This window comes from Eumetopias jubatus, unplaced genomic scaffold (assembly GCF_037043125.1).
Source record: "Eumetopias jubatus isolate StellerSeaLion01/CBP00866 unplaced genomic scaffold, mEumJub1_p1.0 scaffold_15, whole genome shotgun sequence".
In the NCBI taxonomy this organism is placed as follows: Eukaryota; Metazoa; Chordata; class Mammalia; order Carnivora; family Otariidae; genus Eumetopias; species Eumetopias jubatus.
This window is the reverse complement of record NW_028274821.1, coordinates 71,826,713-71,850,992: the sequence shown is the minus strand read 5'-3', so window position 1 is coordinate 71,850,992 and position 24,280 is coordinate 71,826,713. Positions and strand designations below refer to the sequence as shown.

General features: G+C 45.2%; 1 protein-coding gene across 1 annotated transcript in view; it reads right to left on the bottom strand.

Moving 5' to 3' along the window:
* The window catches only part of LOC114213476 (paralemmin-1), a 91,271-nt gene that overhangs the window by 16,940 nt on the left and 50,051 nt on the right, over positions 1-24,280 (bottom strand). Inside the window, exon 7 of the mRNA XM_088018818.1 lies at positions 559-673. Within this exon, the coding sequence (XP_087874944.1) occupies positions 559-673 (115 nt within the window). The remainder of the gene's footprint in view (positions 1-558; positions 674-24,280) is intronic.

The following is a 24,280-nucleotide window of genomic DNA, read 5'->3' as shown; positions in this document are numbered from 1 at the left end:
TTTCTTCGGTCTGGGTACCTGGGCGATAAAATGGAAGGAAGGTCCTGAGATATTCAGAGACTACTGGCTTTACGCATTCTCTCCTCTGCACTACACGGCACCATCTGTTTCCACAGTGTTTACACTCTGTGTATTTGAAATTCATATCCATTTGATATGGTTTTACCTCTGGCCTTTTTATAAAGGAAAGACTTAAATTAAAGCCACAAGGAGCAGGTCTAATCTGCTTCATAAGAATTGGCTTTAGAATCCTGAAGTCCAAGGGGAGATGACTTTTCAGCAACCGGGCATATAAAGGGTTTGGACAATAGGTAGATGGGGTTGATTGAAAGGCTCTCCTCTGTGCTTCCCCGCAGACCAGGTGATCCCACACCTGACTACAGGCCACGGTCAGGGTCAGAGACCGCACAGGTCCTCACACACCTGCACCGCATTTCTCAGAGCGTGGGGCTCAGACTTCTCAGCAGTATTAACAGGCCTCGATTCCATCGGCGCCCATTCGCTAGTGCTTACTTCCCCTCGGATATAATCTGGAGAAATCACATTTGTTTTCTTTACCTTCTGAAAGTCCTTAAAGGATTTTTCTGTCTCCTTTAGTTTCTCTAGGATGATTTGCTCTTTGGCAGATATCTGGGACTCTTCACTTTCTAGCGCTTGGATTTCCTGCTCCAGCCTGGAAAACACACAAACAGAGAACAGGGTCCTTTATTGTCCTGCCATCCCCGGGCCAGAGAGCAGCTCCTTCCTGTGGGGTGACTTCCTGGCAGTATCCATGCCCCATTATAATGCCGCGGTGCCAGGCCAGGGCACCTCACAGAGCATCCTGCGTGTTCAGCTCTGCCACTCCGCAGACAGTAATCGAAGAAAAACAACCCAGACGGACTGCCACTAGCTCAGTGCCACCGCTTTGCAGTATGCTTCGGTGTCTCCCCCCGAACTCTGTCAATGTGCCCATTCTTAATTTGGGGGTAGATATTTTTGCATAGCATAGGGCATAATGGCCAGAGGAAAAGAGCTTCCTGGTCTCCTAGTTATCTCAGAATAACTGTTCTTCTATCAGTTCTTCTAAAGGGTGAAAAGCTAATCTCGCTCAAAGGAAATAACGTTGCCACAGGCTGGTGGCCAATACCCTCGCGAGCCTGCTGTCATCGCCCTCAGGGGCCCGTCCTCTTCCGCCCAAAAGAAGGGAAAAGGGACGGGGGAACTGATACAACCGGAACTTTCTTCTGGAACTTTCTCAGTTGTCACGGCTATCCTAGGTATTTTCTGAAAGGGAAATTTGGGTACTGCCGGGAGACTCTGGGAATATTCCAAAACAGTTTCAATCTGGGAGAGGTCTCAGGAGCTTATTCTTTCAATGAAATGATAGTATTAACTGTTAACGTTTATTGAGCACCAAATCTGTGCCAAGAATGGAGCTCAGAATTCACACAGTGGATTTTATTTAACTTTCCCAATGACCTTTTGAGTAGGGAGTCCCCATGTTACGGATGAGACCAGTAAGGCTTGGCAAGGTTAAGGGGCTAGCTGATGGCTGCAGAGCCTTGAAGCAAGACCTCAAGCCAGAAGTCAAACTCTAGACCTTACTCCTGACCATGGTGCTAAACTCTTACCACATGGGTTCTACAGTATCTTGTGTAGTTCCTGCCTTGCTAAACATTGCAGAAGTTGGCATACTAGGGTGACACAGTCATGCAGCAATGTCCTTAGGATTATGAAGGGGTGGATGTTCCCCTGCCTAAAGAATTATTTGGCCTGAACATATTTGTTTGCTCATTCAATTTTTTTGAAAGATTTTATTTATTTATTTGACAGAGAGACACAGTGAGAGAGGGAACACAAGCAGGGGGAGGAGGAGAGGGAGAAGCAGGCTTCCCACTGAGCAGGGAGCCCGATGTGGGGCTCGATCCCAGGACCCTGGGGTCATGACCTGAGCCGAAGGCAGACGCTTAACGACTGAGCCACCCAGGCGCCCCTGCTCATTCAATTTTGCTTTTGGTTTCTTTCCCCTCTATTGTGCTGGGAGCTTTGCTGCAAAATCTGGGCCCCTCTCTATCTGTCCCACCACCACCCCCTTCCATCTTCTAATCTGCTGGTGGGAACTGGCTAACCAAGTCTGTTCAACTAAGACCTAAGATAAAGAGTCCAGACTAAGATCTTCAGAGGGGTAAGGGACACCAAGCTACAGGCATGGGTCTATTTAGGGATGCACTGTGCCCCTCAGAGGTTTCCTTCCTGGGCATCCGAAAAATGACCTCTGGACAGATGACACTTTGCAGCAATTACTTTGGATTATGAAGACAAACTCTATGTACAATCATATTCCCTCCAAATGAACACAGATATATTTATCATTTCACTCCCAGTAAAAGTGGAAGTCCTTATAATGACTTAGATAGCCCTAGAGTAGCTAGCCTCCCAGTACCTACATGGCCTCCACTCTGGACAACAAGAACTATTCCTTATTTGCCCATTTGCGCCCCATGTTTTCCCCTCCTCTGAGAAACCCATCTCAAAACCCTAACCATTCTTGAAGTCTTAGGTCACACACCAGCTACCCCATGAGGCTTTCACAGATGCACCACCAGGAAATAACACTGCCCTCATTTATTAGCACATTATTTTGGTTTATCAGAGGTCTTAACAAGTCTACTATATGTTCAAGCAGTGGTTCTCAACAGAGGTGATTTGTCCCCCAGGGCGTATTTGGCAATGTCTGCAGTCATTTTGGTTGTCCATAACTCAAGGAGAGTGGGGATGGTGCTCCTGGCACCTAGTGGGTAGTGGGGTCAAGGATGGTGCTGAACCTCCCTCAATGCCCAGGACAGCCCCCACCATGAAGAATTATCTGGCCCCAAATACCAATAGTGCTGAAGTTTAGCAACCGTAAACCCCATATGATAGCACATAGAAATCATTCATTTCCCCTTCTAGATTATAAATTCATCATGGGGCTGGAGGGCACAAGTATATACGTATATTGAAAGAATCAAAGAAACTAAACCAAGTTGCAAAAAGACATGGCTCGGCCAAATGAAACCTTTAGGATTTCTGAGGCCAGGGTGAATTCTTCAGCAAGCCTGGATTTGAGAGGCTGTGTGCAGGCTGAGATGCAAACAGAATCTACAGGAGACGGGGCTGAGTGACACAGATAAATAAACAAAAAGATACAAAACTCCTTTGCTCTTCCAGATGTGCAGCAAAATCTTCTACCCACCTCTGTGTAAATTATTCTGGGGGAAATCAAGAAATGGGATATGAATGTGCAATAGGAACAACACACATGGGGCAGTCAAATGATCCCGAAACTGAACTTGTTCAATGCGTAGAGGAGCATTGGAGGAGGCTTCCTGGGAAGATTGGATGATAGCACTTGCCAGGTGGGTTCTGAGCAGACTGAATCACAGAGGACAGAGTTCCTCAGCAGATATGTAGGACGTGGGTAGAGTCTATTATTCTCAAACATATTCCTTCCCTCCCCTCTTCACCTCCATGGGAAGTGAAGTGGATACATCCCTGACCCACTGATGTTGGTCTTGATCACATGACTTGCTTTGGTCTCATGGTGGGTGGGTTGTACTTTCCTGGCCCCGGATTATGGGCTCAGCCATGTCATCTGCTTTAGCCAATGGGATGTTAGCAGACACAACACAGGAGAGGCTTGGAAGGTGCTTGCGCATTGGGGTCTGTCCTTTTGTGCCTTGCTAGCACCAAGAAAAGAGCTTCTCTGTTCAATGGCTGTCCCTTCAGCCCTGGCCCCGGGAAAAACACATAGGGAGTAGACTGGAGCCCAACCCAGAGTCAGATGCCATGCCCAGTTGGTCCTATACCTGAAATTAGAGTTGCTTAGCAGAGCCCAGCCTAGATCAGCAAATACCCAATGTAGTCACTGAAGTATGAGCAATAATAAGTGATATTCGTTTTAAACCACTGAGTTTGAGAGTAGTCATATAGTACTATTGTGGCAATAGCTGATACAGCTCAAATATTTATATAGTATATGGGTATGTATTATATATGTATATATTATATGATATACACATGTGAATATATATATCCTAATAAAACATATCCCAATAATATATATAAATTTGTAATGTGTGTGTGTGTATCCCAATAATGCCTGAAGCTTTAAGATTAGAAAGAAAAAATCTACCCCTGCCCCACTTCCCCCAATCCTCAAAAAAATCTGGAGTGATACAGGGCCCTCCCTCATGAGGACTAAGGTGAGAAAACAGGAAAACATCTGTGGTAGTGGCCTTTGGGTAATGGGATAATGGGGAATTTTAATTTTGTTCTTCATAATTTTCAATATTTTCCCAATTTTTAAAGAAATCATGTATTCCTTGTCTAACCAGAATAAAACCAATAAATGGCTTTTTAAAAAACCCTCCTTTGACCCTGTGCTGAGAAGGCAGCATTTCACAGACTGGGGCACAGGAAAGGAGCCTGCTTCTTCCGTGTCCCTGAAGGGTTAAATGGGCACACTCCAACATGGATTTCCATTCAACTCAACCAACATGTATGGACCTTGTGCGGCTGGACTCAGAGCTAGGCACTTCAGGGGATTCTAAAATAAACAAAACCGTGTTCAGAATGGCTGACTGGAAAAAGGCGCAGGGGTAGGGGGGTGAGGGAAGGCTGACTCTAAGTAGCTCATGTCTCCCAGTGAAGCAGCCCCAGGTGGTTAAGAATTCTCTGTGGACGGATGCCCACTGGCTGGCCGACTGTCTCCACAGCTTGCCCCTGGCCCTATGGGTTTCAGGGCTCTCAGCTATATAGTTTAAGCACTAAAGATCTGGGTCATGATACTGCGTAACTAAGAAGCGGGAGAGAGAGAGAGGGTGAGAGGAAGGGAGGGAGAGAAAGCAACAAAACTAAACTTTTGCAGTAACAACAAATGAGTTGTTCCCCTCAAAGGGGATGAATGTGGGAAATCGACAGTTTATGTAAGTCCAGGCAGGTCATATCTGAGTGGCAGATTTCTCTACAAACGCACATGTGAGCTGGGGCCAGGTCCTGAGGGCACTGAATGGCCCAGGCCGCTATCGCTATCTTTCTTGTGGAAAACCTGTCTCGGAGCCAGCGAGCATCCCAAGAAACGGAGTGTAATGGGGTTAATAAGAGTCATCTCAGCCAGGCTGGAGATGCCACTGCTTTGTAGTTTCATGACTGAAATCTAATGCAGTCTTCCCTGGAGGAGCCAAGTAGCTATTGCTGAGCTAAAGATAAAGAACGGGCAGGAAGTGTAATTTATACTCAAGGTTAATCGAGGCTCTTTAGGCTGAGACAGGTGCACGTAGCAGCCTCTGACCGGCTTGCTCAATTTCTTCTGAGCACAAAGCAAACTGTAATGGGCTGTAAGCAGAGGTGACACACTGCACCTATGCAGGCTTAATTTACCAGCGATAAAGTTGCAATCATGGCCAGATGGTCTTATAAAATCTACCTAACCCCAACGGACCTCCCTCGCAGGAAAATACGAAAGACCTATGGCTCTGTGAGAGGCATCAATCACTCTCATTTCAAAATCCATTTATGCATTCATCCATCCAACTTTCTGCAAGCACCTTCATTCTATCAGGCACTGTGCTGAGCATCAGGGATGGAGAGTGAAGTCAGCCACAGTGTCTGCTCCCGAGAGCTCTTGGCCAAATGACCATAACAGCCAGGTAAACACACACATTACAAGGCAACTCAAAAAGCATCTGGACTGTTGCTCCAGATTTGTAGGAGTTTAAGCCCCTGTTGAGGTCACAGCTGAAAGCAATTTCTAACTGCTAGAAGGTAGCGAGCTAAACTTAACTGAGGAGGTGATATGTGAGCTGGGCCTTGAAGGATGCATTCACCAGGTGGAAAAGAGAAGAAAACGTGCCAGGCCGGGGACACAGCGCAGGCCATGGCCTAGAATATCATATGTCCCCGCTCTCACCCAGGGCCATGTGGCCTTGTATGGCCTTTTCAGGCAGAGTAAACTCTACCCTCCAGTTGACATGGCTCAGCACTATGGCCCCAGAGAGGTCCTCAGCATTTCTTTCCCTCCCCCCCATGACTCTTCCCCATGGCTCACTCTGTGCTTGCATTTTGCTGTGCCTCGTCTGGCCCAGAAAAAAATACCTCGCCTCAAGGGCTCTGCAGAGGACCTACCTTCCCTCCTCTGCAGTGGAAGAAAACAAGGAAGAGGCTGCCTGAGAGGGACCCTGGGCCACTGATTCTCTAGCTACTGTTTCCCATGACCCTCTGTTGGACCTTTAACCTGTTGACTTACAGGAGCCAATAAATGTTTCCTTTGTGTGGGCGTCTCTCAGTCGAATCCAAAAGAATACAGACTAATACAAACTGGGTTTCCACTCATCTTACTGCTTCGAGAGGACTTTGCCTGTAGACTTAAGTGTGCTTTGTTTTTCTTTCCTCATCAGTGGTGGTGATAATAATGGGCTCAGAATGCTAATACTCTTTTCATTACATATATACTGCTCCTATGCAACAACAACAGTAATGATTAGGATTTCTGAGTGCTTACTGTGTGCCAGACACTGTTTCTAAGTGTTTTACAAGCATTATGATACTGAAGCTTCATGATAGCCTATGAAGTAGGAACTCTTTAACTCCATCCCACAGATGAAGGAAATGTGGTACGGAAAGGTCACTGACTTGCCTAGGGTCACAAAGATAATGTGGGACCAGGATTCGGACCCTCGTGGTCAGGCTGGAGAACTGGTATTCTTTGCCACTTTTTTGGACTACCTCCCTATGACCACTTCCTCTTTTTGCCCTCGTTTCCTGAAGAATGCATAATGCAACATAATGTATTTTTCATGCCCACAGAAGGTCGGGCGAGGAGTGGAAGCTATGTAATCTAATTGCTTTTCAGAAACATGAAACCCCTGAGCGGCATCCACTCAACAGTCATCCTACCTCTGTTTGAAATCCTCCCCACACGGGGAGCTCACTACTTCTAAAGGCAGTCCATTTTCTCTTCCGGCAGTGCTGACCTTCAAATCAGATTGCTCCGATTTAGGTGACATTCATTTCCCTGTAGCATTCACTGTCTGAGCGCTATTGTTTGGAAGTGCAGAGGTCAAGTTTAGCAAACAGCATGACTTGTAGGGGCTCCATTCTGGGAAATGAGAAGACCCAGGCAAATGGAACTTGCCACCCAGTTGCAGGGGGCACTGATGATATGAATTGGGGCCCAGGAGTGGGGGGGGGGGAGGAGTAGACAAGCAAGGTAGGAAGAGGAAGGGGGGGCTTGTGGGCTTCCCCATGGAGGATCTCAGCACTGAGTCCGCTGAGGCAAGAAAAGCGGCAAAGCAATGTTCACGAGTCTATTTCTGAAGAAGCACTGAGCCAATGGAGTGAACCTTTACAGTTTTCCTCTCCGCTGAGAAACCCGAGCTAGGGTTACACACACACACACCAAGAAAGGCCAAACACCGCTGCTTGGTTGCCATGCGTTTGAGTCTCAGTAAATTCTCCCAGAATAACAGGAGGGTTTGGCAGTTGGCGAGCCACTGAATTAAGACCTGTTCCCTTCTCTTGAACGGCAGGTTCATAGTTGAGCAGTCAAGTGGGGTGCCTGTCTGGCCGACCTGCCAAAACAAGAACCTCAGGAAGAATGTCTGTGTTCAGAGGAGAGGAGAGCAGCCCACATCTCTGTGTAGCCAGCACAAGGAAACATGTAACCGAGACTGTTCGTTGTTCACCGATTTCCGTCCTTTCTCGAACAGCAATGCGATCCCTAAGGTTTCGTGAGGCATACAGCCGCGCAAAATAATGACCTCCCTATGACATTTCTCAGCCACTTGTGTAGCCATGTACAGCATATTCTGGCCAAAGGGATATAAGGGAAAGCCCTGTAGGGCAGATTCTAGAACCTTCTTTAGCCCTTTCTTCTTTACCTCTTCCTTCATCATTTGGCCTGAAATGCACATGTGTGCCGGTGGAGCTCTAAGGACCATCTCGAACTCTGAGGACAAGAATAGGAGACGGATAAACTGAAAGAACCCTGGGTCCCTGAGGAATTCACATAGATGGCCACCGGACAGCTCTTGACGGCCTACCTGTGGATTTTTACTGGAGGGAGAAATAAACATCTTGTTTAAGCCACTGTTCCTGTGGGTCTTTTCACCTGTATCCACATTTAATTCTAATCAATACAAGACATTTAGTGCATATGGCTGAATTTGAATGAATGCTCTTAGAAGTATGATAAGGATGTGGGGCCAGAGCTACTCACAGCCCAGAGCCTCATTAATGACTCAGCAGCAGCAGAAGGAAAGAATGAGCAACTGCAAAGTTTGGAGTTCATGGTTGCCAGTCAACTCTCATGAATGGGGCTTGGCTGAAGCTGTGCTTGAGCAACCCCCTACCTCAAATCCCTGCCCCATCCAGAGTCTCAGCAGGGAAGTTCCTGCGTTTTCTTCAATGCTAATCACCCATGTCTTAGCGTCTCTTTGCTGTGCTGTGACTGTGATGTTTGTGTCAGTGTGACTCTCAGAGCCTTTGCCAGCCGAATTAACACGAGGAAGAGGCAAGTCAGTGCCGTCTGTGTACACCTGAAACCCCTTTCCAGCTGAGCTAATCACCGGGACAGTAAGACTTAACAATATGGCGCTCATCAGTGACGATAAAGTGCAGTTACATGATGGAAGAAGACACATCCACAGCGTATGTGGTTCAGAAGTGAGTAAGAGGCTAAAGGCCAGCAGCTGGGAATTGTGCCTGCCCCGGATCCCCACCACTTTCCTTTTTGGGAACAACATCCAGCTCCTCCACAATTCCTCTGGAGTGGCTGTGGGTTTGGTGAAACCACTCACTGATGAGGGAACCCCACCTCCCTAGCCACGGAGTAGAAATATAACTAAGCTAGGTTGCCTGAACTCTTGGCCAGTCTGCATCTTGAGACGAGTGACCCAAGAATGGAGAAACATCGAGGGTGAGTCATTCCCACAGCAGGATTCTGGAAAGTGCCCTGTTAATTCCTGCTTCCTGGGTCCTCAGTTCTGCCTGAGACCTGATCCTCCGACTCCTCCTCCGTTCTTAGAATACGTAGCCTGTCTCTCTCTTTACCCCCAACCTGCCTTCTCTTTCCCAGTCTCTCTCTCTTTCTCAATACCTCAGTCTCTCTGTTTCCATATTCTAGGGAGAGCATTGGGAAGAATATTGTTTGTTTTCACGCAAAGAGATGCTACAAAATTCCTTTTCCATATTTCAGGAAGACAGTACATTTGTTTCTATGGCACTCCCAAAATATTTTTCATTTGTGACTCAGTTTGCAAGGAAACAGCTTCCTTTTACTTAGATGAGCATATCTGGAATCACCCCAGATCATTTGGTATTTTACTATGAAAAAAAGGTTAACAGCTCTTAAATAAACAGAGGATTTCCACTTCTCCTCATAACAGAACAGGACCTTCCCTGACTGCAAGGTGTCAGTGGAAACTCAAGCCCATTTCATTTTTTTTCCCCAATGTCATCACTGAGACAGAAATATGGCAGAGAAGAGAATGGTCCCATCAAGAATTCTTAAAGTACAGCTCATATCCTTTCCCTTATTGAAAAGCTCCTGGTGGCTCTCCATCACCTCCTTCCCGGACCTGAACTGCTTAGGTTAGAAGTTCACACCCTCCATGCTCTGCTCTAACCCCTTCCAGCCTTATGCCCTTCCCCGTGTTCCAGCCAGAACAGATAGTACGCTGCCCTGTGAAAAAGCCAGGAATGACTCCCTACTCTCAACCCCATCTAATACACCTAAGAGTCAAAACCCAAACCAAATCCTGTCTTTTTAGTAATGTTTTCCTTAAGTCACTTCAACCCGATGTGTTCACTCCTCCCCATAGCATTTCTAGCGCTATTAGGTATTTGGTATACACCATCTGATATGAATGTTAAAAATGTGTTTACCCTACCCAGCCTTACCTGTACCACCCCTCTCCTGAGGATAGGCTTATTGAGAGATAGGACTATATATTATTTTGGTCCCTGTACATATATGTTGAAAGAACGAAAAGCAAGGCAAAGCAAGAGCACACTTTTAAAGGATTCCATAGTGAAACTAACTTGGAGATGGTGCTATTCAATATGGTTTTTTAAATCTTGCCTTGGTTTTGCTACTTCCCCCTCCAAATACACTAATTTGTATATACATTGAGAAAAAAAATTAATATTGTATTGACTTATATCTTGATCTCAGTATACAGCTGGGACGTATTAACACTTTTTGTTACTGATGTTGGTGCAACGAAATTTAATCCCAAATAAATATGAATGCGAATTTCGCTCTCCATAGGTTTTCCTTAGCCCACAGAGACCAGCCTATCTCTCCTCTCTTGTGTGTTTATTCCATCTGGAATCACATGGCTCACACCATCAGAATCTGTGCAAGTTGATTTCTGCTACAGGAAATCATTTCCAAGCTTGTGCTGAGCTTTGATTTCTTGGGTATGATTCTTATTTGAGCCCGTTTTGTCAGAAATAAAGAGTTTTGATTACACAACAGCAAGATGACTCTTTCAAAGCAACACGTTTCTCAGTGGCTTAAACACTTTCTTGCCCAAGAAGTGTCTCTTTTTGTAAGAAGAGAAAAATGTCTCATCCAGCCTTCTACCTCCCGACTCTGACTCAGAGACTCTCCTGCTCAAGGCCAGTGCTCTACATGTGCACCTGACCGTGCGGATTCCTCTGGGATGGCACTCCATCAATTATCCCCTCCCTTTATAGCTTCAACCTCTCCCCAGATGCCTCCTTTCCTTTAGTCCATAAACAAGAATAAATTCTCTCGCATTAAAAATAGGTAAACTTCTTACGACCCTGCATCCTGTTTCAGTTACTGCTGAATCTCTCTCCCAGATTCCCCCAACAGCACTCACGTTTGGCTGCTTCAACATCCTCGTATCGCAATCACCCTCCGACTTGCTCCCTTCTGCCTTCTGCCCCCACCACTGTGTTGTATCTGGTCTCGTTCATGTCCATGACATCCTAACTGCTGTGTCTCATGGATACTCTTCAGGGTGAATCTATTGACTTCTCAATTTTTTAACTACTGTGGACACTCTTCTTCTGCTTCAGAGGCCATGACGCTAGATTCTTGATATGGGCTCCTCTTCTCTCCTTTATTAAATGTTCATTTGGCTCACTGTCCTCACTAGACATTTATCCATGGCTAATCACGTCAAGTCTCATGGTTTAATTCCCACGACATGCTGACATCTACCTAACCTATACCTTCAGCCTCTCTCCTAGACTCCAGCCTCTGTATACAATTGCACTTCCCGTGTCTCCATGTGGATAGTCCACAGGTACTTCCAACCCAACATAGGCAGGACCAAACTCCTCTTTCACCATAAACCTGTTCCTCCCTCTGGCATTCTTAACCTCAGTTCCTGGTATCACCACCAATCTATTCTACTTAAGATAGAAACCTGGAATTATCTTGACCTCTGACTTGTCCCTCTCTGGTAATCACCACACACGTATAGTAGCACTAAATCCTGCTGATTTGCCCCACAAATCTCTTTCATATCTCTTCCTCCTCAGCCTTGTGAGAGCTCTCTCCTTCTTTCTCCTAAATGCCTACAGCAACCTTCTCGTCAATCTCTGCCTCTACCTGGCCTTATCACCCTCAAATCCAGCATGTGCGTGGACACACCACAGCTGCATTCCCCTGCTAGAAACCCCTCACAAGCTCTCTGCTCTAAGTTCCTTAGTCTACATGCTGCCAGCCTCCCATTCATCTCCAGGAACATGACTTTCTTAAAGATCCCTGCACACAGGGTGCTCTTTCTTGCCTCAACGTCTTTGCTCCCACCACCACTTCTGACTGACTTGCCCTTATTCTCCCTTCTCCCCTTCCCTTGGGTAATTACTGCGCATTAAGAATCTGCTTAGGTAACCTCTCTTTCTGGAAGTCTTCCCTGATACATTTCCCGTGAAGGTGCCCTTCCTCTTTGCTGCCTTATCCTGTGGATATATTTCTATCACCAGTTTTCTCCCGTTGTATTTGAATCACTTGTTTATGGACTTGAGGGTCCCTTCCCAATTCCCTTTTGCAAACCTCTTGAAGACACTAACCATCTCTTCTTTAGCTTTCTTTGAATATGGCTTCTATCATCTAGCTAGTTTACATCTAGCAAGGAATGTGGCTCAAGGAAAGTTCTCAAGAAATGCTGGTGGAGGAAATACATGTTTCAGTGAGTGTGTAAATTGTTTCTCAACTGGCAGCAGCCTCAAGGCAGACCCTTTGGCTCAATGCCTTCAGTCAAAACTGATTCTTGAAAGAACAAATTCAAATTAATGGCAACTCTAGACTTAGTGAAAAGAACTGACTGAGAAGCAACTTGTCTTACTTGCTTTCTCTGAGATAAGAAAATGCAGGAGGTAACTGCTGTGTTTTTTAGACTTTTTGCTCGCTTCCCCAAATATCTCAAATATATCATTTCACCTAACCTCAGGGGTGTGTGTGTGTGTGCACGTGTGTGCATATGTAATGCACTGTTCTTCTTTACTCTGGGGCTCACCTACATAAAAATACAAGTAGAGGATACACAGCTATGCAGGAATTGGGCCAGAATGATGGAGAGTCTCAGGGTTTACTTTGTTTCACCCCATGATTCTCTTCGGGTTTGCCCTTCATGAGGGAAGCATCTGGGCTTTCATATCTGATTGTGAAAATTGTTTATATGGCACATTCTTCTCATCCAAATCCCTGTTTACTCATTGTTTGTGTCTAAATCCAGCACTCTGTGATAGCTTTCCTGCTGAGTTAGAGTTCCCCATTTACCCCTGAGAGAATGTTTGTTTGTGTGTGTTTTTTTTTTTGTGTGTGTGTGTGTGTGTGTGTGTGTGTGCATATCCACATGGCTTCAGCCACGGCTTTTATCAATGCCCAAACTGGGGATAATCAACACATTTTTGCCTGTTGTCTGTATTGGAGGTTACTCTGAGGGAGACTGATGGAGCTTTCAAGATACTTGAATTAGCATCTTAATGAGTCATTCATCAGAAAAAATTATGTAATATCCAAGAGTAGTAGTGGTAAAAATAGCTAACATTTATGGAGCATTTACCATGAGCCAGACAATGTGCTAAGTTGTTTGCAGGCATTATTCAATTCTCTGCAATCTGCAGAGTAGCTATTACTATAATTCACACTTGACTGATGATCTACTGGAGGTTCAGAGAGGCTCAGGAACTGGTGGCCCAACACCAGTAAAGGGCAGAGCTGGGGTCCAAACTTAGGTCTGCCTGCTGCTGGAGCCTAGGGTATTAGGCTGCCCTGTGTTGCCTCCTTCCAAGAGCAAATGAAACTGTTCCTACTCTAAAGGTCGTCAGTATTTCCTCTTTCTGGTGTAGAATTTTCTTTTCCAATATCTTGATCAAATAGATCAGCTCTGGTTGAGGCCTGAGTGGACTGGGAGCCCCTCCTGCTTCTCCTACCCCATTCTTGCCTCGGCTGGGCCTTTCCACAGAACAGAACATGGTTTGGAAACCACTGTTCTGTGAGAGTAAAAAGAGCATCTGGTGTATTCCTATGGCCCCCGTGATGCCTACAAGAGTGCTTTGTACACAGCCAGTGCTCAATCAATGTCTATCAGAGGAATGTGGTTCTGAAAGGGGGCACTGCTATCTATGGCCACCTACAGTCTGAGTTTCCACGAGCTGCGTGACAGGCCAACAAAGGACAGAAAGAACCTCTGGCCTTTGAGCCTTAGAGGAGAGAATGCTCTCCAACTGGAAGGTACAGGTGACAGGTGAATTGTGCCTCAGGTGGACTCTCAGAAGGAGGTTGGCCCAGAGAGCCGTGGCAGGGGCTGGGAGATTTGGCAAATCCAAATTGTCTTCCTAAAGAGAACTTCCTCTCACGTTTTTTGAGTTTTTTGTTTTGTTTTGTTGTTGTTGTTGTTGTTTTTGTAACCATGTTTTCCATGCTTGATATTACCAGGTGACAGTTCCTCCTTGGTGGAGAAATTTGTCATCCCACTGGGATAATTCCAAAGTTATTCTAAGAGTTCCTGCTCAGAACAAATCAAGCCAATCAGGAAGCTCCTCCATATGGGCTAAGCCCAATGATTGTTTCCCACTTGCACACTTCCTGCTATTGTTCTCCAGCATGTTCTCAGAGACACAGCCACTGTGCCCTGCCCCTTCCTCTCAGGAGCCAAAGGCCACAGTATGGCTATGGGCTGAGGTGTATGAGGCTCTGAGATCAGGCACCTGGCCAGGAGGAAAGGGTGGTTGCTGGCTGGAGCAGAAACCACAGCGTTTGGGTCTCTCTGGTCTGGGATGGGAGGTACGAAATATTCTGGATCATTCACTCATTACTTATCAAGCATGTGTTGAGCTAGGTACAGTGATGGTTGCTTAGTCTCTTCATTTAAAAACCTCATCATCTGATGGGGAGCCAGGTGTATGAAAATTACAAAGCAGTGCTCAGCAGAGCTCCAACTGGAGGTCCACAAGACTGTGGGAATGCAAAGAAGAGAGTCTGACTGCTGAGGAACCAGGGAAGGAGGGGAGGATTTCAGGGTTTTAGAACATTTTGGTGGGACCTTGAGGGATGAGAAAAAGTATCAAGGCAGAGAGGTGTTTAGAAGGCATTTCAGGCCAAGGCAACAGCATGGACAAAGGGATCTGATGTGCCAGGAGGGTTCGAGCAAGTGAGTGAGGACTTCTGTCAGACTGGACGCCTCCAGGTGTGCTCTTGGAAGAGGGTGACAGGGAGGGTCAGGTCCAGGATGACATGGCGCAGGAATGCTACCTCTGGGGTTTAGAATTGATACTGAAGGCAACAGAAAACCACTTAAGCTTCTTGTCTATTTGTCTGTTTTATGGGAATGCCTGGATCAGCTATGTTCTAGAAAGATCACTGTGGCAGCGGTATGAGAATGGATGTGGATGTGTAGAAGAGCTGCAGAATGAAAGCATAAAGACCAATTAGGAGTTGTCCAGGCAAGAGATGAGGAGACCTACTGCAGGTAGCAAAAAAGGCCTCCATTTATTGATTTTTATATTCCAGTGACATCAAGGTCTTTCTAAATCAACTTTTGGCACAGTTGTGACCCCATGGGCTGGGCTGAAAGAAATGAGCACATTAAATTGTGAAACTATGCTCCAAAGTAGATTGTGGTAGCCCAGTGGCTAGAGTTTGCATGGGTTAGTGAGACTCTGGGCTTTACTTTCCCACCCATCCCTCCCTCGGCTACTTCCTTGCAACTGCCCAACTGTTAGAGGTATCAGAGTGCTCCTATCTTGGAGAGAGGGAGGAAATACAGCCGAAGCCAGCCATTTCTGGCCCTTTTGATGGTCTATGGTTCAGTGTTGTCCAGGAAATGAATTTGAACCTGGAGGCCCCAATTTCAGAAGTTCCAAGGATTGAAATGGTTTCAAACCTAAGAGTTCCTACAAGGGAAACCGGCCCCTAGCCTGATTAGGTGCATCATGGTCCCCACGTCACTGCAGCAGGAAAAGGTTCAGAGTAACAGACTAACAGATCATCACAGGTCTGGGCAAATGCTAAGGCTTCCCCTCCCTCTTACAGCAGAGATGCTGAGTCAACACTGAACGCTGTCCTCCTTGAGCGTCCTGTGTGGACTGTAGGTACAAAGTGGTTCTGCACTGTTGGTTTCCCTTGGCACATCCATGGGAGTCCCTCTGACAGCCCCCCTTGTCGTTTTTCTTTCTTGCAGATACAATACAGACATTCAGTCAAAATGCCAAAAGTCCCTATGGGGCCCCAGTGGCACAGACGGTTCTGAGGCAGAAACAGCTATATCCCCCATCTCTGGCTCATGCATGCCCCCTGGTGCCCCAGAGGCTGGGCAGGTAGGGATGGAATGGCCCTGGTCGATGAGCACCCTTGGCCGGAGCTCTAAGAAACCTGGCATAAGGCTGCTGTGTGGGCCAATGTCCCAAGGAGGCCCTACAGAAGGTAAAGAAAGTCAGGCACCCCACATTTATTAGGGGGTTTTGAGACAAAAACTTGAGGAACTACAAATAAAGTTACAAATATTCTCTCTGATGAATTTTATTCCTGTAGACTTACCTGCCCGAATTCTGTTCTACAACAGCTAGCATATTAAGAAGTCAAATGAGAGTGACGTCTACCGCTGGGTTTTCAAATCCAGAAGGAAAACAGAATTTTCCTTATTCCAAGAGCCTGCCAATGAGAACCTCCAGATACAAAATTATTCACGCTTGGGGATCAAAGCCTGGGTTGACCAGCATTACTTAAGCCAAACTGGAGAAGCTCTTAGGAGCAACAAGAAAAGTGGCTTGTATCGGGTCCAAAGAAGAAGAATGCCCTTTAAAATATATCCAGAGACTAGTGCTTTTTAGTTGAAGGCCTCTGTCAGAGAGATGATCTGATTGGCCATTTGAAATGGAAACTCTTGGGTACAGAAATAGCACACTGTGTTCCAAAATAATGATTTAAAAACCCCATCTGCCTCTTGCTGGTGGTTTGGCTTATGCAGAGGTGGTGCTGGCCATCTTCCTATTCAGCTGTGGTCCCACCTCTGCAGTTTTCCTACCATTGTCTATGATTTCTGGGTCTGAGGCTAAGGGAGAGTTACCTGCTGGAAGCACAGGAAAACCTCATTGCAATGCTCAACTATAACAGTGCACGGCGGACCAGATTTGTCGTTGATGTAGCACAGACACCTCGGTGTGGGAGATCTCAAAAGAAATACTTTTTGTGTGAATGAGTGAAGGACCACACACCTCCTGGGCACATCGGGGAGTTCTACATTCTCACAACACCCAAAATATCCCCATAATAACAGTAGTAGACATCTGTGTAATACACAAAGTCCTTTCACAGCAATTAGAGATTGTTTTATTACTATGTTTTCGAGAAGAAAATTGAAAGGAAGGAGAAAAGAGAAATCAGAATTCTGATATCTTTCATGCCACAACTGACTTTCTGCTAAGCCCCTCCTGATTGTTTTAGACCAGTGGGAGGCGGCAGGATATAGTGCAAATGAGCCAGGATTGGGCGTTTGATTAGCCTGGCAATTCCTGGTTGAAACACGGAGTAAACTCTCCGAAAAGTAGACTTTTCGTCTCAGTTTTCTTAGTCTCAGGTCCCTTAGTTTCAGGATGGTTATAATGATGTATACAGAAGAGCTATTTAAGCTATGAAGATTAAATAAGTTAATATTTAAAATATCTCAAAACACTCCCTGCCAGGGAGTAAGTAAGCATTATTTAAAAAAAAAAAAAATTGAACCTAAAGACTATTGCTTAAATGTAAGCATTATTAAAAAAAAAAATGAACTTAAAGATTATTGCTTAAAGTAAGCACTATAAAAAATTTTGAACTTAAAGACTATTCTGCTAAACACTGCATGGATTACTTTACAAGGCAAATCAAAACATACTATTTAATAGAACAGATTCAAATCCAACTTCTTTCTTAATCATGTAGTTTATGGCCCAGAAGATCTAAGAACTCCCACAGATTTTTTATGTTAAACCAATTTTCCAGAGAATGTAAGTTCTATCATTTGAATGTTAAAAGGGAAATTAATGAATTGGTTATCAGCTTCAAAGATGGTGAAAGTTAAGATTTTGTTTCTCTGTGCATGTGTGTGTACATGTTAAAAAAAAAAAAATTCCAGAAAATCTACTTCAAGGTCGCTACGTGCAAAAGGCTTGTGTGTACATGGGAGGCCATCTAGTGGCAGGTGATAGTCATATTCCACAAACTAAGGTAGTATGTTCGGGAATTTGGATAAAGCTTATAGGAGGAAATTGCTGTCATTCTGTAGATTTGGTACTGTGTGGTTATTTGGGACTAGAAATCTCAATATATCAACCCCTCCCAATACAGTGTCCTCCCTTCCACTGAAGGCCAGTCATTGGGCAGACATGGACCCCAAGGCCCATGGCACTTCCCGCTTCTGCAAAGCAGCAGTGAGGCCCTGCAGGCCTGCTCCCTCTCTGAGGCTGTCTTAGCACACGTCTCCAGATCTGCGTGTCCTGGTCCTTTCCTTAGGGAATACAGCCCTTCCCTTAAGGAGGAGCTTTTTCACCTGTACATCTGGTAACCCAGTGACCAGGGCCAGGAATGACATCTAGCCCATGAGGTCAAGCACAAGAACAGGTTCATGAAGTCTGTGAAGTTCCAAGTACAGAGGCTGAGGCTGTGTCATCCCAGGAACCCCAATACCAAACAGAAGGACCTCCACAAAGTATACCCTGGCTAACTGTGAAATTGGGGGGGCTGCCCTTTGTGTGCATACTTGCTCCCCCAAGTTCTCCTCTCATTGGGGCCAGGATGAGGGTATAGCTGTGTTCCCTTTTGGACAAAGAGTTCCACCCAGAGCTAACTGGTCATACGCATCTTGAATTTCCAAGTCCATCTAGGGTCCAGGGCACAGTGAGAATCTAGGGAGAGACAATCAGGCTCTGTGATGAGGTCGTGGGGCCTTCTACTGTGAGTGCTCACTGAGGAGTGACTGAGTAGCTAAGTAAGTTTACAGATGCACTCCACCTGTAGATGAATTAAACTCAGCAGAATTAATGTATATAAAAGAATTAATGATGACATATCTCACTGAACAAAGGACTACAAGCAGGACTATACTTGGGGTGTCCAGCTACTTCACAGCATTAAAGTGATACAGTCCTTCTGGGAGCCAGTGCCAAGTAAAATGAGGTCTGGCTGAACTGACTTCATAGTGAAAGATGCTACTGTTCTGATGACATCCCTCCCATCATGGCTCTACCTCTGGCTAGAGAGAAACAGGATCCACAGAGGACAAACTCTGGGCTGTCAGAAGAGAAAGACAAAAGGATACCAACAGGAGCTGGGGAGCCATTATGTGGTCAGCACTGATTACATACTTTATATATATTAACTAAGTTAAGCCTCACAACTACCAAATGAGATACTTTTATTGATTCCTGCTTTACAGATGGGTTTAAGTAGCTTGCCCAAGGGCCCATGCAATTAATGAGGCGCAAAGCCGAGACTCAGACCAAGGTCAGTTGATGCTGAAGAACATACTCTTTTCACTGCTTCCGTAATAAACACCTCTTCAGCTTTGGAACCCCAGGGGGGAAGAAGAACCCCTGATTAGAACCCCTGGTAGAACTCTATTCAGGCCCAAGATATTGCTGATACTAAAAAAGAAGAAAAAAATGCACAACTGAGCTGGGCTAGAAATGGTTCCAAGATTGGAAGTTTTCCTTCACAGTGCAGCAACGCCTCTCCCTGGGAAGTCTCTAGAGCCCTGGCCAGCCTCTGCAATGCCTCCTCTGGCCCAGGTGTGTGGGAGGATCACGGGATTGTTGAGTGACCAGTTTTATTGGTGCTCTGTGTCCTGGTCCATCCTCTGTTGGTGGACTGTCTTCTATCCTGCTCAAGTCAACCTTAAACTGGCCACCTGCCCAGTTGGTTCCCAGTCTACCCTTGATTCACCTACCCCTCTCTTTCTTTAGTTGCAGCACTGAGCCAGCATCCCACTTTCACCACTGGGTTTATTACAACTCCCCTGCTCTGAAACTTTCAATCATGCTCCACGGCTTCTAGAATAAATTCTAAATCCCTCAGCTTAGCATTCAAAGCCCTCCGTGATCTGGTTCCAGCCTGCTATGCTAGCCTTTTCTGCAGAGCTGCTTCTATAGTTAGGTCTGTGACTATCCTGTCTTCAAAGAGATGGCAGATCCCATGCAGAAGGACCACCCATGACTGGCCATGCCTGGACCGTTGCTTCTGACAAAGAGAGTGGCTCTGTGATAGAAGCAACTGTTACTTCCTCCCTGTTTCCACACACCCTTCTCTTTGCAGGGAGGGACAACATATCAGAGATAGCGACAACCTCCAAATGGAACCAGGCCCCCTTCAGCTGTTTACAACAGGTGGTTGAGCTGTGAAGAGCCAAATGAGCTTGGTTAAAATGCAGCATCCACGGGCGCCTGGGTGGCTCAGTCATTAAGTGTCTGCCTTCGGCTCAGGTCATGGTCCCGGGGTCCTGGGATCGAGCCCATCAGGCTCTCTGCTCCACGGGAAGCCTGCTTCTCCCTCTCCCACTCCCCCTGCTTGTGTTCCTTCTCTCACTGAGTCTCTCTCTCTCAAATAAATAACATCTTTAAAAAAAAAATGCAGCATCCACGACAACCAGCTGACCTTGCCAGTTAAGCTCCATTCCAGCAGGCCTGTGGCCACGGTCTCTAATGATTGCATCATCCAGTAGCTCAAGCCCAGCTCTAGAGCTGGGATCCGACATGAGGCTGAAAGGGGCCAAGGCCTCACTGAGGTCAAGGAAGGGCCCCCATTTTCCAGTCTGCTTATATCTAATAATATCCATGAGCATTTGCTCCATCTCAATGGCAGCCATTCAGCGCCCATCCTAACACTTCTTCATAGCTTGTTTCCTACGAGCCTGGAATTTCCTCCTACTGAATTGAGGCATATTAAATTCGACCTAGTATCTTTCATTCTCGAGAAGTGGAACCATAATTGCTTTACAACATTCAGGTGTTAAAGATTCTGGGTTAGGACCATAGTGTACTGTCTAGAGTCAAAGTTAACTCTCTCTGGGTGATAAATACTTCTTGGAAGGGGACCTTCTAACATCAAATGATGGGACTCAAGACCAATAGAAACCTAAGTCCAGAAGCTTCTGGAGATCTCTGAATACCCAACGTTAAGGGTCTTTGAAGAGTTGTCTTCCATTATAACTGAATGGATTATAAATCTCTTGAGGGTAGCAATGGTGTCTATCTTCATTTGTCTATCTCTAACTTAGCTTGGCCTCCAACATAAACATTCAGTAAGTTTATTGAATGAATGCATCAGTCTTAGAAATCCCACTGGAGAGAAAGCCCAAATCCTAAGGCCCTCAGTGATATTCCTTTCTCTGAACATCTACTATCTTGAGAACAGGTATAATGTATCCTAGCACCTGTCATATGCATATACCATCCATTAGGCACCTAGACTGTTAGATTCACAAAGGCAGGGGAGAGGACTCCATCCTCTTTTCTATAATTCCAACACCTTACCACTGCTAGGTATGATGCTCAATGAACATATATTTAATAATCTTGTTCCAAATGAATATTATGTCAACCACTATAGAGCAATCAGTTGTGAGCATGGATGTTTGTTCACAGCAGTACTTGTCCATACTTCTAGGTAAATGAAAGCCTTATCAAGAAAATAGTCTTCTTCCTTTAGTTTATGTCATGATTACATGTCAATCAAAGGAATAGAGACAAAGGCCCAAGTTGCAGTTGGAAATGCCTGTGCAGAGAGAAATATTACTAGGACTTATTCTCAGAGTAACTGGGTGTGTCACTTTACTACCTTCATTCTCTTCTTCCTCCTACCAGTAAATATAAGCAAAAGCCCTTTGTCCCAGGCAGTGTGCTTGGATCTGTGAATACAAAAGTAAACACTACACTCTCTTCACCTTCAGGAAGCCAAAGCTGGAGGAGAACAGAGTGAAAAAACAACCTCATGTGTGCTATGATACAGCAAGTTCAGGGCTAAAAATGCCCATGGGAGACACTGAACCAGTGTTCAGGGCTCAGGGAAAGTAGAGTCTTAACTGAGGCCTGAGAGGTCAGTAGGAGTTAGCCAAGTAAAGAGGAGGTGATGAGTGTTCTAGGCAGAAGGGATAGCATGTATAAAGAACTTGACCCAGAGAGAGCTTCGTACCTCCAAGGAACTGCAGAGAGTACTGGGGTGGCCAGCAATGCGAGGAAGAGGAGGCAATTATGGGAGATAAGGCTGGAGAAGTAGGCAGAGGCCATATCATAAATGGCTCTCTAAGCCATATTTAGGAGTTTGGACTTTATCTTAAAGTCCAAGGGGAATGCGTGAATGTTTTTAAACTGGAGAGTGGTGCCATCAGATATAAATTCTGCAAGATACTTCTGGTGGCTGGGTGGAGTTTGGGTTAGAAGGACACAATGCCAGAAGCAGAGCGATGGGGTGAGAGGGTGTTGCAGCAATCCATGTGAAAGACAATGGTGGCCTGGACTGGTGTCACGGAGGTGGGCACAGAAAAGAGTGGAAGGATTCCAGAAATACTTGTGAAATAAAATTACCGAATAGCTATGCGGTCAAAAGGGGTAGAGGAATCAAGGATGGTGCCCTGGTTTTAGACTTGGGTAACTGGGGGCTCAGTGGTGCTTTTCCATGAAACAAAGAACCAAAGAGAGGGAGCAAATTTGAGAAAGTAAACAGTTCAATTTTTGACATGTTGAGCTTTAGGTGTTTTGGGGAGATCCAAATGGATACAGACAGGAGGTGGGTGGATAGCCTGGGGGGGGAAAAGTGGGATGAAAAAACGCATTTCAAAAGCCATGGAAACAGATGATACCGCTAAGAAATAGCTGTTCCAAAGTCAGCTACACATTCCTAGGCTCTTTCACGTGGATTGTCTTGTTTTTACCAAGACTCCTAAAATTTAATCTATCGATGGACTGTTAAAAGGTACAATAATTCAACAAGCAATGTTGAGTCTGTCCTAATAAAGGAAACACTGATTGGCTTCTATGAATGTGAACATAAACAAATCCAGGCAAAAGATATTTCTAACATATATAAAAGCAGAACCATGAATTTAGCACTCTGCAAAACGTGTCTTCAAATAGCTCAGAAAGAGAGGACTTTTGAGATGTATGTCCTCATCTCTAAAATGGTATGGAAAGAAAACTTGAAGAACGGGAGTGTGTATGCACCTTTGTGTGCATAGGTGAAATTGTACTTTTACTTGGAATGTTGGGAGCTTGACCTTGATATATTGCTATGACCTGGGGAAAGTATGAAGGATATAATTGTTGCCAAGGAAGTAAACCTCTTTGTTTAAATTCTTTTTTTAAAAGGTGTATCCATATGAATTCTCTTTAGAAATCAGAGACAGCCACAGACAGATTTCATAGGACATGTAAGTAATTTGAATTTTACCCTATTAAATCACAATTTTTTTGGTTTGTAAATGCAATTACCTATATTTTAATGCAAATCCCCATACTCCCAAAATTAAAGGACACTTCATCTCAACAGTAAGTGGACCCCTCTACACCCCTCCGTCTTACTGAATGAACTGGTAGCAAACACAGTGGAATTTTGGTGAGAGATGAGCAGAGTGAGGCATGAAGGTCACCTCTAAAATGGCAATGTGGAATCTTTCCCACTCCCCTTCCAAAAGAAGAAACCACAACTGTGTATCTATACTTCTTTTTATATTGAACACAATGAGTAGGATTTGGAAAATGACTGAGAATCAAATTAAACCCCTCTCTAATAAATGGATAGTGAAAATACTTGGTCTGAGAATCCTTCCATTTGCTTAAAGCAAACACAGGCTTTGGGTCATGATAGATAATGTCAGCTACCATCACCGCTAGATCCTATTTTGAGCATTTTACATGTGTTACCTCCTTAGATGCTCACAGTTCTCCAAGTATGTGCTATGAATATTTCCATCTTATAGATGAGGAAACTGAAATACAAAATATTAAGTAACAAGTCCGAGACCATCAGAGGAGGGGAAGTGAAGGTTCGAAACCAGTGAGAATGTTTGCTGTTGTCCCCACACCACTCTGTCTCTCCTGTGAAGGATGCTAGGTTGGCCTCAGGGCTCTGTGCTAAAAGGTTGAGTGGTGAATATTTAAACCTTGTGGAAAATCCACATCACCTGTTATTAGCATGGGATTCGCATCTAAGGAGTGGCAAAAAGAACTTGGAGCTAATTACTAAGTGAAGCAAAAGCTGGCTGGGGAAAATTCTAGTTAGGGCATTTGAAAGCCAGTAAAATTATACCATCTGAAGAAAAGCCTGAGGACATCTTAATAATGTTCTTTATCAGAACTGCATCTGGCTCCACTTGACATCGGACACACTTAGAACCGAAGTGCCGCCATCCTTGAGATATGAGGATGTCCCTTCTGACTCCACCTGTAGGGACTGTGCCTTGAGGAAGCCATACTTCCTCCCTGCCTGACTCCATTAATATTATCGTGACCATGGCAGCACTTGCCAAAGGAAAAGCCACTTAACTGCAGAACCTCCTTTGCCTTCTTGAAAAATAGGAGAAATGTGCATCACTTAGAAATGGTGGAAGTGTAGTCCTACTTGAAGGCAGAGGGCTGAACAAGCCAAATGACAAGGGTCTCCCCCCCTGGCTCCACATGATTTATTTAAACCATGGAAAGTCTTCCAGAATGAAGAGCCAAGTTTTACTTCTGCCTTCCCAGACCCATTTTTAGCCTGACAAAAATTTTTAGGATGTCCCCAAGGAGAGCAAATTTTGTTGTTGTTCCT